The 19,811-nt window shown below is 42.0% G+C and overlaps 2 gene segments (V, D, J or C); one reads left to right on the top strand and one right to left on the bottom strand.

The window, feature by feature from the left end:
* LOC132882078 (probable non-functional immunoglobulin kappa variable 6D-41) overlaps positions 1 to 19,811 on the bottom strand; it is a 293,957-nt gene that overhangs the window by 80,384 nt on the left and 193,762 nt on the right.
* LOC132875726 (Ig kappa-b4 chain C region-like) lies at positions 558 to 2,438 on the top strand. The segment is given in 3 exon segments: positions 558 to 641; positions 1,259 to 1,343; positions 2,119 to 2,438. Coding segments are annotated over 3 exon segments (489 nt in total).

Raw genomic sequence — 19,811 nt, 5'->3', positions numbered from 1 at the left:
TCAGTCTGGACTCCACTGATGGTCAGAGTGAAATCAGATCCAGATCCACTGCCACTGAAACGAGCTGGAAAGCCTGACTGTAGTTGATTTGCAAGTTTAATCAAGAATTTAGGAGCTTCTCCAGGTTTCTGCTGATACCAGTGTAAGTAGTGGCCGTATGAGCTGTGATAATACACGGCCTGACTGGTTCTACAGTTGATGGTGACTGTTTCTCCTGGAAGAGCAGATTTCACTGCAGGAGTCTGAGTTACTGTGGCTTGACCTCTGCATTCTGAAAAAAATACATATATGATATGGAAAATTGTTGAAAGAATAATCATGAGACAAACCTAAAAAATGTATTGTCTTGACCAGTTTATAAATATAAAAGGCAAAGCAATGTCTGACCTTGAGTCCAGAGGATCAGTGTCCAGATGAAGACGGGGATCAAAGTCATGGTAGCTGTGGGTGAAGTTGCTGTAGCAGCAGCTCTCAGTCATGAAGTGTTAAAGTCACAGCGCTATAAACACTCCCAGAGCACTGAAGCATGTGCTGCCAATGCAAAGTGTCCTCTAAGTATGGAAACACCTTTACCACATTCCCCCAATCTTACTGTCATTCTCACACTACTACAGAGTTATTGTGTGAATTTTACTTGTGGGGTCAGATGGAGATTTTCTGTAAAACACTTTGAGGTCTAAGATGCATAAATAAGTGAATTAGAGAGAGAAGCTTCAACTTTCACTGGATGGTGTTTGTACTGAATGTTAATGAGTTTCTCACTGTAGTGGATTTATGGTGGAAGAAGCAGCATCAATGTTGGCAGTGAGTAAATACACACTCATATTTTTGACTGAAAATTAATATGTAGATTATTGTAGGACTTAAATATCATATCATAACTTTCTATAAGTCTACAGAAGCAGTGGAGGAATTATTCTCACTTTAGCTCCACACATTCAGTCATATATTGTAAATTTCTCATGAGTACATCAGCATTTTTACTCCATGAGTCAATCGGAGCAAAACCTGAACATTTGCAGATCCACATTTTGTGACTTTTCAGCTTTAGTTTGTGAAAATTATTTGTGTTTCTTACACACTAATTTCATCCTCAGTTTAGATTGACACTCTTAGTGTTTTAAAAGAAAAAAACAGTAAAATGTAGTAAAACAGTCAGAGAGTTAGTGTATTAATCAGCTGATGTGAGCAGAAGTTGGTGTTTTGTAGCTGTTTTGTAATAAGAGGTTTAAATGGATGGAGAGAGCAGTGAGTTTAGAGCAGCAGGGTTTTTGTACGGCCGCTAAACCTGTTTGTATCACTGTGGCGGACTTTTGGTGGAGGAACCAAACTGTCTGTGGGCCGTAAGTAACCTGTTTACTAATTACTGAAATGGAGTGTGTTCAGATTAATGACTGAAATGGAGTGTGTTCAGATTAATGACTGAAATGGAGTGTGTTCAGATTCATGTTGTAATGTGTAAAGAATATATTTTACATTTAGTTTTCCTCCAAATCCACTCATTGAGATGTGATTTTTGTGTAACATCCTTTTGTTTCTCAAATTTCCATTATTTTACAAGTTTGAAAAATGTCTTTTTATTATACTGCTGGTTGTTTATTATCATTTAAAGTTTAAATGTATTTGATTATAGTGCTTGTGGTTAATTATAATTTAAGTCTAAAAGCAAAGTAGATATCATTGTGCAAATTACAGGTGACATTTTTTTATTGAATGATTTTAACGACATTTAATATCTTAGAGACTGTGAGTCTATGAACAGATTTAAATGTAGAAACCAAAACTGAATTTGCTTAAGTGGTAAATATTCTCTATTTCAAATGTGGCTTATTCATTTTATAAAATGAATTTAATGTTTTTAATTCCTGAATACTCAGTATAATTAAATTTTGCTGTCCAGGGATAACTGTAATATAAATGATTATAGATCTAAGATGTAAAAGTTTTTGAACTGAGTGTGAAACGTTTGTGATGCTCCACTGAACTCAGTTCTGCTCTGTAAGATATAAAGGGAAGTGAAACACACAGTGAGCTGAAACGAAGCCTGAGTGACTGACAGCTGTCCATTCCTGTCTCAACTCTGTGTGTGTGTGTGTGTGTGTGTGTGTGTGTGTGTAGGTGTCACTCAGCCCAGTGTGACGGTGTTGCCTCCCTCCAGTGTGGAGCTGCAGCAGGAGAAGGTCACACTCATGTGTGTGGCCGACAAGGGCTTCCCCTCGGACTGGACACTGAGCTGGAAGGTTGATGGGAGCAGCTGGAGCTCGGGGGAGAGCCGCAGCACCGCCGTTCTGCACGCGGACGGCCTCTACAGCTGGAGCAGCACGCTGAGCCTCCACCCGGAGCAGTGGAGGAACAAGGTGGTGACCTGTGAGGCCTCCAAAGACAACCAACCTACTGTGGTGGGCAGAGTGAACACAGAGCAGTGCTCAGAGCTGTGAGCTCACACACACTTTACTCAGCTCACCTTCTACTGCTTCACTGTGTGTTACATGTGGCCTTTACTGCTCAAATGTCCCACTTTCATCATTTCATTTGTGTTATTAACATGTGAGCTCACACACTCCTCAGTTTAACTCAACTCTTCTTCTTAATGATCATTTCCATATGTGTTAAGTGTGTGTATCACTGCAATGTCCTGCTTTGAATTATTAATAAAAGCCTTTGAATCATGAAACACTTTTGTTGCACATTATTGTTCATGTACATCATAAACAAATCACCAAAGCACCTGTCTCAGTATCTGTTATGGACCGTAATATATATGTATATAATATTAATATTATATATATCCATTAGAAATCATCATAATAATAATAATAATATTAATATTCAAGAGAAAGTATCGACAGTGAAGATGTGAATTAAATTATAAAGCATTAATGTTTAAAAGAGAGTAAGTGGAATGCTTCATGTTACTTTCACTCATTGGTGAATTGGGGACTGGTGTGATGGTTATGGAAATGCTGTTACACCTACTGTATTAATCACAACTGTAAACCTGGATGTTACTCAGACTGAACTCAAATCAATATTCTGTTACAAAAATCATCAGTATTACTTTTGTAGTGAATTTCCGACACTAAAAGACATGTTACAATTTACTGTGCAGGGGCGCTGCTCGAAATTTTGGGCCCTCTAAAAAAATATAATAAACACCCCCCTCACCCACCCCTGCAAAAATAAATAAATAAATAAATCACTTCCCTTAGTTTATCCAGAGGAAGTGTTATTAGTGCTTTTAATTAATTATTAGTGTTAGCGAGTTATTCATTCAACAAAATCTGAGTTTGTCAGACACCAGTAATGACCCACTGTATCTGAACACCTCTACTTAATTGATCACAGAAGACACAGACCTTGTTTATGGACCTTGTGCACCAACGTCATAGGTCAGAGGTCATGTTTGTTTATCCGCCATATTGGGTATCAAGCCGCAGCTCACTTCACACGCGGAAATTTTTGGAGATTGATTAAAATTTTCAGTCAGAATGGCTTGTTGTGTGGCAGTCGGGTGCTCAAACAGAAAAAGCACGGAGGGTTTATCATTTTACCGGTTCCCCACTGATCAAGAGCGGAGGAAGAAGTGGATTGCTGCCGTTAAACGTGTTGACTGGGAACCAAGCGAACACTCGAGATTGTGTGCCCAACATTTTGTGTCAGGCAAGTGGCTTCTACCCCTGTAACGTTAACTGTTTCAGTATAACGCATAAATAATATACATTTTTGTAATAAACATGATACGCTTGTGCATTTTCAATTTTTATGTTTCCTAAATCCTTGACTCGTGGCATTCTACATTGCCATTACTAAAACTAGTCGTAGATCGAGTAATATCTATACATAATAGTTAGTACTACTACTAATTAAAAAACAGTATCATGCTACATGATTCGATAATAGCGATATGCAAATAAGATCTATTCTGAAAAGTCAATGTATGGTACGCACCTGTGAAGAAATTACAAAACGCTTTTCACGCATATGAACTAGCATGTTCCGTACCCATCCTGAGGAGAAATATCTGTAAGCTTCTAGTGACTTGTAGGCTTTTAGTGACTGACCACTGTAACCCCCTGGCGTGTTGATTAGATAATGATATACATCGGGGTAACTTACATCTGGCAGCTCATTACTTGAACAATCAAGCGCAGATTTGGTTTCACTCTTACTAATCATATATGGGTCGACCCCTAAGACAGCAATCTTATCTCTATAATGATTTTTTGCTGTGATATCCAGGGATTCAGCATAAGTCGAGAGGCAGACTTGAGAAGAAGACATCGCGACAGCGGGTATCACTATCAAACTTGCGAAAGCGTGATCCCCAATATGGCGGTGTAAACAGATAATCATGTGACCGTGACGTCACGCGCACAAGGTCCATACCCTGATATTACTTTTCACTGCAAAGTGTCAGTCTTTAGTTCGAGACCTCCCCAGGCTGGAGCTCGTGGATAAGTATAAACTTCGTGTAGGCTGGCCTTGGTGTCTCAAACAGATTTCCAAATTCATCCTGATGTCTCCTTCATGTACTGACTCATTATATGCAGTTACATTTCTAGGTTGATGAATAATTATTTAATTCAGAGAAGAAAATTACATGATTCGGGCTTTTTTTTTTTCTTGGCTGTGCCAATTTAATAGAAAAAAAAATACCTGGAAATACAGCAATCCACAATCCAGTGAGAAAAACTCAACATTCATCAACTGATTAAATAAATTAAATCATACATTAAATAAATTATTAAATAAAGACTTGAACAATAACAACAATGAGCTAGATAACCACTGTACATACTCTACATACATTTTTAAAGTGGCTTATGTGCTTTGTTGTGCAACAGAGGGGAACATTTATTTAACACGCTCATAAATTTTACATCAACAATTTGGTCATACCATGCTGCCTGCAAATGGATGCATCGAAAACAGAAGCGCGAGAATATTTTTAACACCAAGGATTCAAATTCCAAAAGATAAACACTGAACCTTCTTGGTAGCAAAATCATTGATCAACTCTTTAAAGTCAAGTGACAGAGCCAACTTGCTTTTGATTGAAAGGACTGCAAGATTATTCAGCCTCTCCTGAGCCATTGTTGATCTCAGATGGCTCTTGATCAGTTTCAGCTTCCTAAATACCCTTTCTCTACCAGCAACAGTAAATGGAAGTGTGCAAAAAATCCTAAGCGCAATGCAACCCTCTCCAAAAACGCTCTGGAGTTGCAATTAGTAAATTGCATTTAGGAGAGAAGGACAGGTGCAGTCAGAGTGGAAAGTAAAAGAAAATATTGAATAAGATGCCTGATTTCATTCTCAAACTGAGGTGTGAGGTCCCTTGTGTACTTAATTATCAGTGGCCAACACAGAGAAGAAATAGTACTGTCACTTATCTGCCCAACTTTATGTGTAGCTGCAAATTCTTCGACAATATTTGCTATGGTTTGGAATCGAGTGTCCAAGTCACTTATTATCTGCTCCAGGGCAGTGAAAAATACAGCATTTCGAAATGTTGTTTCTGTACTGTCTTCCTGACCTGCTTCCTCTGAGGTCTCATCCTGGAACCTCTTCCTCTTCTTCTCACAGCTGATTTCTTTTCTAAACTGAGGTGGAACCCCCATTTGATTAGCAATCAATGATGCCTCAGAGAGGAGAGAATCCCATCCATTTCTAAGAGCCTGCATCTCATCTTAGAGTGCATTTACACTGGCTGCCTCCACCTCACGTGATATTTTCCTTGCCTAGAGCATCACATTTCTGTCATCAATACATTGCAGTACTTTCATCCAAATGGTCAGAAGTACAATGACATCAAACAACATAAAGTACTTCCTTAGACCAACAGCTTCAGGTCTAGCCTCACTTGTGAGACTGCATGAGCTGAGTATGGAACCAAGGGCCTCAATGACATCAGGTTTTGCTACATGTTAAACAGCATCAATCTGTGCACTCAAGCAATGTACATGCAGCACCACTTAACATCACACATCTTGTACCCGTGGTCACTATTCAGAGCGCTATGAGAAGGCCTTTTTAATCCATGTGAAAAAAGAGCACAAGGAATGCAAAAAAGAGCATTTGCACTGTCACTATGAACTCACCAGCACCTTTTAACCTTTTCTCTGCTGTTTGATGCCTTGAGGTATTTCAAGTAGTCTGGAAATGGCTTTCCCTCTGAATCTTTGGGTATTTCTTTGTCTTCCCTTGTTGCCAATTTTCTAACAATAGTTGCCCTGTCACTGTCGCTTAATTTTGCTGGCCACAAGCCTGGCTCAACTGACAGCAGATCATTTAGTTCTGAAACCAGTGTATGTGACTCAGTGACTGAAATGTCCCTGATCTCAGCCTCACTTTGTTCTTTGCTCTTCACTGCTTCCTCCTCCTCATCTGTGCTGCTGTCACTACTTGCACTGTCATTCTTAGCCTCTTCTTCTTTTTGAATATCTCTGGCCTCCTCTCGGGCTGCATCATGGCTTGAAGCCTTGGCTCCAAACTATCCATAAGGTACATAATTCAGAATCTGTCATATAATTGTACTAACACAGCATGTTTTGAGAACCATATGTATGTATTACGAACATTTGGATGGAATGAGCTGCATGCTTGGTTAGTAACATTAGTTGATCAAAAAGGGAAACAAATTTATGATCTTAAAAGTGACAATGGCGTTATTCCCTTTACATCTGAAGTCAAGCTATCTAACAGTCTTTTTAGCCAGATTTTGTTCATTTCATATGCCAGTTGTCCATTTCATTACTGGAATTTCTATATGAACGTTATCAGCTAAAATTGTACTTGCTTGCTATAGCTAGCTGCTCACTTGGTAAATGCAGCATAAAATACTAAAAATCAGTCTGCATGAGCCTTCACCCCAAAGCCCTTTATTCACAGATCCATTGATCCATCCATTATCTGTAGCAGCTTATCCTGTACAGGGTCGCAGGAGCCTATCCCAGCTGACTACGGGCAAGAGGCAGGGTACACCCGGGACAAGTCACCAGGTCATCGCAGGGCTGACACATAGAGACAAACAACCATTCACACTCACATATATGGTCAATTTAGAGCCACCAATTAGTCTAACCTGCATGTCTTTAGACTGTGGGGGAAACCAGAGCACCTGGAGGAACCCCATGCACATGTGGGAAGAACATGCAAACTCTATACAGAAAGGCCCTTGTTGGCTAATGGGCTCAAACCCAGGACCTTCTTGCTGTGAGGCAACAATGCTAACCACTACACCACCATGCCATCCATTATTCATAGATTTCTCTGTAAATACATTATCAATAATACACTGCTCACCAACTTCTGCTTCAACTGGGAGGGGGGTTAAGGCAGGGTTCCCTAATCCTGAGGCTGCATCTGTGCATGTTGAGTGCAGATGTCATTAGTGAACAAGCTAGTTATTAGCATGCATCTTAACTTAGGTGGCGCACTAGCTGTATCATCAAAGTCTTTTACGTCCTGTTGGATGGTCTGCTCAGCACCGATGGTCATGACCGTGGGCATCTAGCCCAGCTCGACTCTTACAGAGCTTGCCACAGGTTTCACAGATGAATTCCATTGTTTGACAAGGTTCATGTCTCTTATGTCTTCTGTCAGACTCCTTTGTCACCAGATCATTTTCAAGTTTTTTGGCACCTTGGTGGAGCTTGTGCCGCCAAGAAATATGATCTTGGACAAGCTTCTCCCAATCACCTCTGATGTCGAATAATTTCAGGTCATGCTTGCAAACGTCGATGAAGCAAAGCTTTGGATGCCCCCTGTCACATTTGCCACCTGCAAGCTGACCGTACAAAATTTGGTGGGGGAGACGAGAGTGGGCCATGTGGGACACATGGCCCAACCAACGCAGCCTATGTTGTTTCAGGATTGGATACAGGCTTGTGGTGCCACATCTTTTGTGGATCTCCAAGTTTGGAACTTTATCCATCCATGTAACCCCACAGATCTTTCTGAGGCATCTAAGTTGGAAGCTGTTAAGTTTCCTTTCAATGTGGGCATGAGAAGCCCATGTCTCACTACCGTAGAGCAGAGCGGACAGTACGCATGTTTGGTATATGTGCACTTTGGTATGGACTGTAAGACACTTGTTGTCCCAAACATAACTTTCCAGTTTCCCGAACAGATAGGCAGTCTGGCCAATGTATGAGTTAACTTAACTGTTTAGATTTCCAGAAGATGAGACCGTGGAACCTAGGTAACGGAAGTCTTCAACCGTGTCAAGAGGGCTCTCATTGATGGTGATGTGAGGAGGGGGTGCATTTATTGAGAAGGCAACCATCTTCTTCACACTAATTATTTGGCCAGATTTGTCACAGGTATTGCTGAATGCGTCACATGTACCTTGTAGCTTGGCTACACTATGAGAGCAAAACATGGCATCATCAGCGAAAATTAGTTCGTATATCTGGACTGTGCTGGTTTTCGACTTTGCCCTGAGGCGCGCAAGATTGAAAAGTTTGCCATCGCTCTGGGTGCTGAGGGCGATGCCTTCAGGGTTTGGAAAAGTGATATGTAGCAGGGTGGATAAGAAGATGCCAAACAGAGTTGGAGCCATCACACATCCCTGTTTAACTCCACAATTCACTGTGAAGGCTTCTGAGAGGTCACCATCAAAATCTATGCAAGCAGACATTCCTTCATGAAATGCTTTGATGATAGCTAGGAATTTAGGTGGACAGCCTAACTTGTATAGTACTGTACCAGATACAGGCCTTCACAGCTGACCGAGTCAAAGGCTTTGGTTAGGTCTATGAAAACAGCAAGTAAAGGTTTGTTTTGCTCAGTGCATTTCTCCTGAAGCAGATGGAGAGTGAAGACCATGTCAACGGTGGATCGATGCCTTCGGAAGCCACACTGGGATTCAGCATAAATTCTGTCTGCAAGAACCTGTAATCTCTTCAGAATTATACTGGCGAAGAGTTTACCGACCAGACTGAGCAAAGCAATGGCTCTATAGTTGTCACAGACTTGTCTAGACCCCTTGTTCTTAAAGAGGGTCACCAGCTTTGCGTCTTTGAGATCCTGTGGGACGTGTCCTTCACACCAGCATGATAACAACAGGTCGAGCAGGTATTCTTTCAAGACAGGGATGTCAAGTTTAAGAAGTTGTGGAGGTATACCATCACTCCCAGGTGCCTTGCCTCTTTTCATGTCCTTTAGGGCACTCTCAATTTCTTGCAAGGTGGGATCTTCATCAAGTTCCTTCAATTCCAGGAGTTGTTCTATGCAGTCCAGCGCGGATTCATCAAAAGGTACGGGGTTGCTGTAGAGAGAGCTGAAGTGCTCAACCTAGCATTTGAGTTGAACAGGTTTCTCCAACAAGATGTTACCATTGGAGTCTTTCAAAGGCGCAGTCAGTCGAGGTGATGGCCCTAGAACAAACTTCAGGGCCGCGTGGAAACCGCAATGTCACCACAGTCATCGCAACTCTGAACATTTTCATAAACGTTGTCCCAGAACTCCCTCTGTGTCTCTCTGAGAAAGCATTGTGCATTGGCACAAGCTTTTTTCATGGTTGCTTCATTCAGTTGGTTGGGTGCATTGACATAGGTCAGTCTGGAATTCCTCTTTTCGTCCAAAACTGGACCGATCTTGTCTAGTGTTAGCTGTATAGCTGTATAGTCTTGTCTAACTAGCCATACAGTGGACTGAAAAATTCACTGAGCTCTTTGCAAACCAAAATTACATTCATTACCAATCTCATTTTCTGTGGCAATAAAGGTAACCTATGAAATATTTAAGAAAATCGACACTGCATTGGAAATTAAGTTGTTAGCTTGATCATCTAAAAAGTGGTTAAGCCACAATAATAATCTTCTGTAGCATTAACATTAGCATGTGAGGTTAATAGCCACCAAAGGAAAAAGAGTGAATAAACATATCGTCTACCTTTCTTCGAGAAAAACTGGGTGCCTAGCTGTCAGTCCTTTTTCTCTCTCGCTCTCTCTCTCTCTCTCAGCTTTCTGCTGCCTCTCTGTACATTTCTGGTAACCCGACTTCTTCATGATGGTTTCAATCTAGTGATGACTCACCATCAATTCTTCCTATATCATGGGCAATTTACTTTAGTGCTTGATTTGAAAACAACAAACCTAACGTGGTGTCATGCTCTGGCTCTCCCTATGCAAGACTGTACCATGTAATGAATAGGGACAGGGTGAAATATAAAGACTATATAGTCTAATAATTTTGCAGAAAATGGAAAATCAAACCAGAAGATTGTTATATGTGCTCATTTTAAGAGACAAAATTATTTTAAAAAAAAAATTATTAAATTAACTTACACATAATAATATTGTCCTCTGAGGGCCCCTAGACAGTGCTTGGCCCTAAGAATAGACCTAACTTCCCCCCTCTAATGCTGCCCCTATCGGTATGGAACTAGTGTTTATTTGAATGTCCACAGCTTCCTGTCCCTGGTCCTAGAGTGTCCCCTGACCTGCACATTTTACTATTTTACCTGCACCATCACACTCACTCAAGTCAGCAAGCACTGTTAATTAGTGGAAACGTTAAATGAGGTGTGTTGAGAGCAGGGAAAGTGCTGAAATGTGCAAGACAGGGGGTCCTGGGGTGGACAAGGGGTAAACCAGGGTTAGGAACCTGTGAGTTAGTCAATGTCAGGACACCATGAACACTGATCAAACACATGGCTCCTCAAAGAGCAAGAAAAATTACAGACATTAATCACTGGATTTAAACTTGATGGCTTTGTGTATTTTAATGAGTGTGTATGTCTTATTTATGCTTATATAATGAGACTCACTGTCACATTGAGTGTTATAAGGCTCATCTCTAATGGCTTCCTAATAGTAACAGCAAGTCAGAGATGAGGAGTGAAATTGGATTTAGCCCGTATTCAATATCACAACCAGCCATCAGTGCAGATTCGGATCTGTTATCTCTAAAGCTGTTCTTCTTTCTAAAGATGTTTCAGGTGTGACAGGTAACACCAAGACTGAGAGAACTGGGAAACTATTGATCTTACAGTAGTGGATGTGATGGACTGTGTGCAGTGTGGTGTGATGATGATTGAGAGATTTCTAAAGGAACAGCTGGAGGACCAAATTGCAACTCATTAGGTCAATTGGCAATAGGTCATTAACATGACTGGGTATAAAAAGAGCATCTTGGAGTGGCAACGGCTCTCAGAAGTAAAGCTGGGAAGAGGATCACCAATCCCCCTAATTCTGCATTGACAAATAGTGGAGCAATATCAGAAAGGAGTTCGACAGTGTAAAATTGCAAAGAGTTTGAACATATCATCATCTACAGTGCATAATATCATCAAAAGATTCAGAGAATCTGGAAGAATCTCTGTGCGTAAGGATCAAGGCTGGAAAACCATACTGAGTGCCCATGATCTTCGGGCCCTTAGACGGCACTGCATCACATACAGGCATGCTTCTGTGTTGGAAATCACAAAATGGGCTCAGGAATATTTCCAGAGAATATTATCTGTGAACACAATTCACCGTGCCATCCGCCGTTGCCAGCTAAAACTCTGTAGTTCAAAGAAGAAGCCGTATCTAAACATGATCCAGAAGCGCAGACGTCTTCTCTGGGGCAAGGCTCATTTAAAATGGACGGTGGCAAAGTGGAAAACTGTTCTGTGGTCAGACGAATCAAAATTTGAAGTTCTTTATGGAAATCAGGGACGCCGTGTCATTCGGACTAAAGAGGAGAAGGACAACCCAAGTTGTTATCAGCGCCCAGTTCAGAAGCCTGCATCTCTGATGGTATGGGGTTGCATTAGTGTGTGTGGCATGGGCAGCTTACACATCTGGAAAGACACCATCAATGCTGAAAGGTATATCCAGGTTCAAGAGCAACATATGCTCCCATCCAGACGACGTCTCTTTCAGAGAAGACCTTGCATTTTCCAACATGACAATGCCAAACCACATACTGCATCAATTACAGCATCATGGCTGCATAGAAGAAGGGTCCGGGTACTGAACTGGCCAGCCTGCAGTCCAGATCTTTCACCCATACAGTAGAAAACATTTGGCGCATCATAAAATGGAAGATACGACAAAAAAGACCTAAGACAGTTGAGCAACTAGAATCCTACATTAGACAAGAATGGGTTAACATTCCTATCCCTAAACTTGAGCAACTTGTTTCCTCAGTCCCCAGACGTTTACAGACTGTTGTACAGAGAAAAGGGGATGTCTCACAGTGGTAAACATGGCCTTGTCCCAACTTTTTTGAGATGTGTTGATGTCATGAAATTTAAAATCACGTAATTTTTCTCTTTAAATGATACATTTTCTCAGTATAAACATTTGATATGTCATCTATGTTCTATTCTGAATAAAATATGGAATTTTGAAACTTCCACATCATTGCATTCCGTTTTTATTTACAATTTGTACTTTGTCCCAACTTTCTTGGAATCGGGGTTGTAGATAATCATTATAGATAACTGCGCCACCTCGTCCTCTGCCAGTTAGACGAGGCTGGTGTATATAACTGTATCCAGGAGGACTAACTTCATTTAATGCTCTATATTCATTTGGCTTCATCCATGTTTCAGTTAAACAAAGTACATGAAACTCCTGATCAGTAATAAGTTCATTAACCATTAGCACTTTAGATGTAAGGAGTGTCCCCTGTCCTACACATTTTAATGTTTTACCTGCACTAACACACTCACTCAACTCAGCAAGCACGGTTAATTAGCTGAAGCATTAAACGAGGTGTGTTTGGATGGTTATGTAACCTTCTTCAGCCTGATGAGCATCAACAACGCGTTTTATGACGTCCTCAGAAATCGCCTTTGTTCGTGCCACGATACACTTCCACAAATGTGTTGTGAAGATCAGACTTTGATAGATCCCTGTTCTTTAAATAAAACTGGGTGCCCACTCACACCTGATCATCATCCCACTGATTGAAAACACCTGACTCTAATCTCACCTTCAAATTAACTGCTAATCCTAGAGGTTCACATACTTTTGCCACTCACAGATATGTAATTTTGGATCATTTTCCTCAATAAATAAATGACCAAGTATAATATTTTTGTCTCATTTGTTTAACTGGGTTCTCTTTATCTACTTTTAGGACTTGTGTGAAAATCTGATGATATTTTCGGTCATATTTATGCAGAAATATAGAAAATTCTAAAGGGTTCACAAACTTTCAAGCACCACTGTAGATCTAATATGCATAAAAGTGAGTGAGAGAGAAGTTTAAACTTTCACTGATCAGAAAGTCAAAATGAGAGATTTCCTGGAAATTACAGGTGTATAAATGTAGTCGAGAAATGACAGAAGTTGAGTCTTTCACTTTAATTCCATCAGGATTCAGACTGACTACAGAGGAGATTTAGAGGTGAGCAGCAATAAAAAGTTCTTTCCTTACTATCTTTATGGATCATGTTGTTGTTTTTTCTGACTGTAGAGATGAATCTCATCACTAATCCATCATTTGGTGTTATTTCTCCTCCAGTCTCCTGCAGTGTGTACAGTACACTGTGCTCCAGAGTCAGACAGGTTTACTGAATCATCACTGAGTTTAAACACCAGAGTGACAAAGAAAACTAACCAATGTAAAAAAACATTTAATCAGACAATTGTGTTCTGTAAATATAACCACATTGACTCTGTGTGTGTGTGTGTGTGTTCTCCAGGTGGTCCGGTGGTGAACTCCTCCGTGTCTCTGCTCCCTCCCTCCTCTCTGCAGCTCTCTGAAGGCTCGGCCTCGCTGCTCTGCCTGCTCTCAGCCTTTTCTCCACTGGGGGCGCTGCTGAGCTGCACCATGGATGGTGTCGAGGTGAATGAGGGGGTTCTGACCAGCACAGAAGAACAGAAGGACCCTTCAGCACCCTGACCCTCTGCAAAGAATGCTGGGAAGAGTCCGAGGTGTTCGGCTGTACCGTCTCCCACCACAACACCACTCAGATCACCTCATTCTGAAAGAGCTGCTGTAAAGTCCACTAGAATAGAAGTGTACACTTTAAAACATATTTAGAAGACTGGAGTGGAGTCAGTGGTGTATCTGTACTGAAATAAAGCTTAAATGTGGAAAGCATGTCTCCTTTTTCAGTCGTGAAGTGTCTTTGACAGTGATTTGGATCAGCACCTTTAACAGCAGGTCGAGTGCAGCGCTGTGTGTTGTGCTTGAGTGAGTTCGACTGAAGAACCATGAACATCTGCTGAAAGTGTTGATCTATTCTGGGACTCAGAGCTGTTCATGCAAATGAACTGTTACTGCTTATTTCTCTGACTGGGAAGAATCTGCCTAAACTCATGAAAAATCTAACAAGTACATTTTAAATATACTGAAGAATAATCTGATCTCTGAGAAAACATAAAAATAGTCATAAACCATGACAGGAGTGAAGACACTGAAAGACAAAATGTTGACAGATTGATGGGGGGAATGACATATCGAGGCAGTCACTGAGTCTGATTCAAGACCTAAAATCTCTTCCAATTGCACAGAGAGAGAGAGAGAGAGAGAGAGAGAGAGAGAGAGAGAGAGAGATCAGTCTCTTCTCCTGAAGGTCCTGATCATGCAAACTTCCTGGAACATAAGATGTGCTTTAGCCACTTTAATGTATATCTCCTTGGATAAAAGCAATAAAACAGCAAATTAGAATTCAGGGACAAAAAAAACAAAACAAATTAACTGGATGGGAAATCTGTGTCTTACTGAAGTGAATGTGGGCGTCACTAATCAACGTTACAATGTCTCCATATATAAATGTGCACAAGTGTGTAAAAATAAAAGGTGAATAATTTTGACTAAATTCAGTACATGTATTTTTTTTACTCTACTGTATTTTCAGGGATCACTGTTATTGTATCTAGGTCGCAAATATGATTTGAAACTGCTTCATTTCTCTGTTGTGTTGCAGTAGAGTTTCAGTGGTTAAGGCTCTGAGTAACAGAGCAGAAGGTCAGGGGATCGAGCCTCAGCACTGCCAAGTGACCCTTGATTAAGGCCCTTAACCCAGATCAAAAGAGAGAGAGAGAATCATATATCAAGGCAGTAATAGAGACATATTCAAGATCTTTACAGACATCTTCAACATTTCGTTGAGCCAGGCTGTTGTCCCCACGTGCCTCAAAACCACCACCATTATCCCGGTCCCGAAGAAGCCGTCTCCCTCCTGCTTCAATGACTACCGCCCTGTCGCACTCACTCCCATCCTCATGAAGTGCTTTGAGCGGCTAGTCATGAGGCATATCAAGTCTGCCCTCCCCCCCACCCTGGATCCTTTCCAGTTTGCATATCAGTCCAACCGTTCGACCGATGATGCCATCTCCACTGCCCTCCACTCAGCCCTCACCCACCTGGAGACAAAAGACTCATATGTCAGAATGCTGTTCATAGACTTTAGCTCAGCATTCAACACAATCATTCCTCAGCAGCTCATTCATAAACTGGACCAGCTGGGACTCAACACCTCCCTGTGCAACTGGCTGCTGGACTTCCTGACGGGGAGACCACAGACTGTACGGGTCAGGTGCAATATGTATACTGTTCCTACTTATTCAGGTGACATTGGGCATACCTAACCACCTGTGTTTTCTTTCTCTTCCCCCCCCCCACCCCAAATCTGTCCCTCTGAGTTACATGGAGTCAACAGGAAATCTTTTGGTGGAGACGGTGGGGACCTCGACTGGCTATCGTAGCCTGCAGGGAATCGGCCGTCAGACGTTCTGTCGCATGTCCCAGACCCGGTGAAATGTAACTGAATTGTCTTGGCCAGGCCTAAGGGTCCCATCTGCATCTCATCATTGCTGAGGAGTGTGCTCCCATCACCCAATCAAGCATCCAGCCAGAGCAGGTCATGATATATTTTTTACCATATTAACATGCCATTGTGCGTCATGCCTGATGTAAAGACTCTCGTCTCTGTGAGCCTATCACACAGATTTAATACTTGTCATTTTTAGGGCATACCTAACAACGTGTTTTCTTTCTCTCCCCCCCCATCTGTCCCTCTGAGTTACATGTTGATCCTGGGATTGAGATGCTGGCCTCTTCTGCCCCTCGGACCTGCTTGATCCATCCTGGTGCCCTGTGTCTGGTCGGAGTTTTATCGCCCCACTCCTGTGAAGGACGGCCCCATGAGGACAGTTGAGGGTTATACCTGTTAAAACTGTTAATATTATAGTCAGGCTGTCTGTTGTTGCCCAAATGAGGATGGGTTCCCTTTTGAGTCTGGTTCCTCTCGAGGTTTCTTCCTCATGTCGTCTGAGGGAGTTTTTCCTTGCCACCGTCGCCACAGGCTTGCTCATTGGGGATAGATTAGGGATAAAATTAGCTCATGTTTTAAGTCGTTCAAATTCTGTAAAGCTGCTTTGCGACAATGTTTATTGTTAAAAGCGCTGTACAAATAAACTTGATTTGATTTGATTTGAACTCCTCCAGCACCATCACACTGAACACGGGGGCCCCCAAAGGATGTGTGCTAAGCCCCCTCTTCTTCACTCTGTTGACCCACCACTGCACACCAACATCCAGCTCAAATCTCTTCATTAAGTTTGTGGATGACATGACTGTGGTGGGTCTCATCAACAATGGCAATGAGACAATCTACAGGAGTGAGGTGAGCTGCTTGGCCATGTGGTGCAAGGACAACAATCTCCATCTGAACTTGGAGAAGACGAAGGAGATTGTTGTGGACTTCAGGAGAGAGCACACCCAGCATGCTCCACTATCTATTGATGGTGCTGCAGTGGAGAGGGTGAGCAGTGCCAAGTTTCTGGGTGTGCACATCTCTGAAGACCTGTCCTGGAGCAACAACACCGCATCACTGGCCAAAAAAGCCCAACAGCGTCTGTACTTCCTCTGCAAACTGAGGAGAGCAAGAGCCCCGGCCCCCATCATGCACACTTTCTACAGAGGCACCATCGAGAACATTCTGACCAGCTGCATCACCGTGTGGTACGGCGCCTGCACCGTGTCCTGCTGCAAGTCTCTGCAGCGCATCGTGAGAGCAGCTGAGAGGATCATTGGTGTCTCTCTCCCTTCTCTTATGGATATCTATATCTCCCGCCTCACCCGAAAAGCCATCAGGATTGCAGGTGACCCCACCCACCCATCTCACAGCCTCTTCAGCCTGCTGCCGTCGGAGAGGAGACTGTGGAGTCTCCGGGCCAAAACCAGCAGGCTCAAGGACAGTTTCTTTCACCAGGCAGTCAGGAGGCTCAACTCCCTCCCTGTTCTGCCCCTCCTCCCCCCTCTGCCCCCTGCCACAGATTCTGCCCACACACCCCTGCCCCCCCTTCAGCATCTGACATGTCATCCTCACAGTTTCCCCCCAACACACACACATACACACACACACATCTCATCGTTCATTAACGCACCGAACTCAGGGACCGCACATCTCACTTTACCTCGCTCATTTGCACTATTCCACACTACCTCACCTTAACAGCTGCTAGTTTGTTTACACTGCTTATTTCATGTTTATCTGCTATACCTCAAGTGCCCTTGACTGTTTGGTTATTTGAACCAATTTATGTGTGTGTGTGTGTGTGTGTGTGTGTGTGTGTGTGTGTGTGTGTGTGTGTATGAGTGTTTAGTCTAAGTCTAGTTCATATCTAGAGTGTTTATACTGTCTGTTTGAGTGTTTAGTCTGTGTGTAGTTCTTATCTAGTGTTTACACTGTTTATATTGTCTGAGTGTTTAGTCTATGTCTTGTTCTTATCTAGTGTTTATACTGTTTATTTATACTGTTTATATTGTTTGTCTGAGTGTTTAGTCTATGTCTAGTTCCTATCTTGAGTGTTTATACTGGTTATATTGTTGTTTGTTTGTTTTTTAAATTATTCTATTTTTATTTATTGCATTGCCTGTTTGCACCGTGGGTCAGAGAGGACTGAAATTTCATCTGTGCTGTATATCGAGCATGTATAGCATATTTGACAATAAAGTTGACTTGACTTGACTTGACTTGATCTAAAATCTTGTCCTATTGTACACACACACACACACACACACACACACACACACACTAAGTAAGATCAGGCTCCTATTCTAAAGGTCCTGTTCATACAAACCTCCTGGAACACAATATATGCTTTTAGCATTTTAATTTATATCTCTTTGGATAAAAGCAATCAATGAGCAAAGTAAATTTCATGGATTAAAAAAAAAAAAGATTGAACTGGATGGGAAATCTGTGTATTGTGCTCCATCTTCCTGAACTTACTGTGGATGTATCTGATCAAAGTGACATTGTGTCCATCCATAAATGTGCACAAGTGTGGAAGAAGTAAGTAGTGTGATTAAATGTCATGAATCTACACAAAATAGCATATAATTCCAATTAAAGATCTCCAAGGTCTCGCTGGAAAAGTATCAGTCTCAGTGTGGTTTGGTAAAAACATTTCCCAAAGTGTGAATATACCACAGAGCACAATTAAATCCATTCTTTTAAAACTGGATCAAATATGGCACAAATGAGACTCTGCCTAGAGGAGGCTGCTCACCAAACATCAGTGTCCAGGTAAAGAAGGGCATTACTCAGGATGCCACAAGGGGGCCAAAGGTAAATCTCTCAGCATGATGCTCCCACCACCATGCTTCATTCAGCACATCAGTTTCGACCAAATATACAGTAGTTCAGTTCATTGTTCCAAGTTGTGTTTTGTTCTCATCAGACCGATTCTTCCATGTTTGCTGAGTCTGCCACAAGCCTGAAGATAAACTCAAACAGGGTTTCATATGACTTCCATCACGAACTTGTTTTCCATGATGCTGTTTGTTTAAGGATGTTCTACAACATATTTCAGGGCCTTTCAGGAACAGGTAGATTTACACTGCGATCATGTGACACTGGTGGACACCATTCAACTAATTATATGACTTCTGATTGGAACTTGTTTCATCAGAACTAATTTAGAGTTCTCGTCTCATTATCTCTAGCCGCTTTATCCTGTTCTACAGGGTCACAGGCAAGCTGGAGCCTATCCCAGCTGACTACGGGCGAAAGGCGGGGTACACCCTGGACAAGTCGCCAGGTCATCACAGGGCTGACACATAGACACAGACAACCATTCACACTCACATTCACACCTACAGTCAATTTAGAGTCACCAGTTAACCTAACCTGCATGTCTTTGGACTGAGGGGGAAACCGGAGCACCCGGAGGAAACCCACGTGGACACGGGGAGAACATCAAAATCCGCACAGAAAGGCCCTTGCCGGCCACGGGGCTCGAACCCTCCCGGACATTCTTGGTTTGAGGCGACAGTGCTAACCACTACACCACCGTGCTGCCTAATTTAGAGTTAATTAAATCATAAGAATCTTGACTGATTTTCCCCAAACTTCAATAATGTGGGAGGTTTTGTGTAGCTTCATGACCTTTAGTCCCACTTAAGTGCATTTCAATTCCAGGCTGTAACACTAGAAAATGTGGAAAAGTGCAGTGTGTGTGAATACTTATGCAACTGACATGGTATACACTTTAGGGTCAGTAATGTCAGTGTGTGATGTACCAGAAATGGGCAAACAGTCAACAGCTTCATCTAAGTTTTTCAGAACAATGGCCTTCGAAATGATTAGCCATATTTCCTTTTTCTGAACCAATTCGGTGTTGGGCTCAGAGGAGGATTGAGTGAAAATATAGCAGGAAAAATTCAAAAAGGCCTCGAAGTCTAATCCTACATCTTTCGTTGCTGAACTAATTTAATGGAAATATAGCTTACTATATACTCACTTTTCATAATCATCATGGTTATTGAAAGATTTCGACTGTGAGTTGTGAACTTGTGCCGTATCACATCCTCCAACTCAGCACCTGCAGTCTCTCCCAGCTGCAGCAGTGCAGTCT

Source organism: Neoarius graeffei, chromosome 2 (assembly GCF_027579695.1).
Source record: "Neoarius graeffei isolate fNeoGra1 chromosome 2, fNeoGra1.pri, whole genome shotgun sequence".
In the NCBI taxonomy this organism is placed as follows: domain Eukaryota; kingdom Metazoa; phylum Chordata; class Actinopteri; order Siluriformes; family Ariidae; genus Neoarius; species Neoarius graeffei.
Note: the sequence above shows the minus strand (reverse complement) of the source record. Positions and strands in the feature narration are given on the sequence as shown.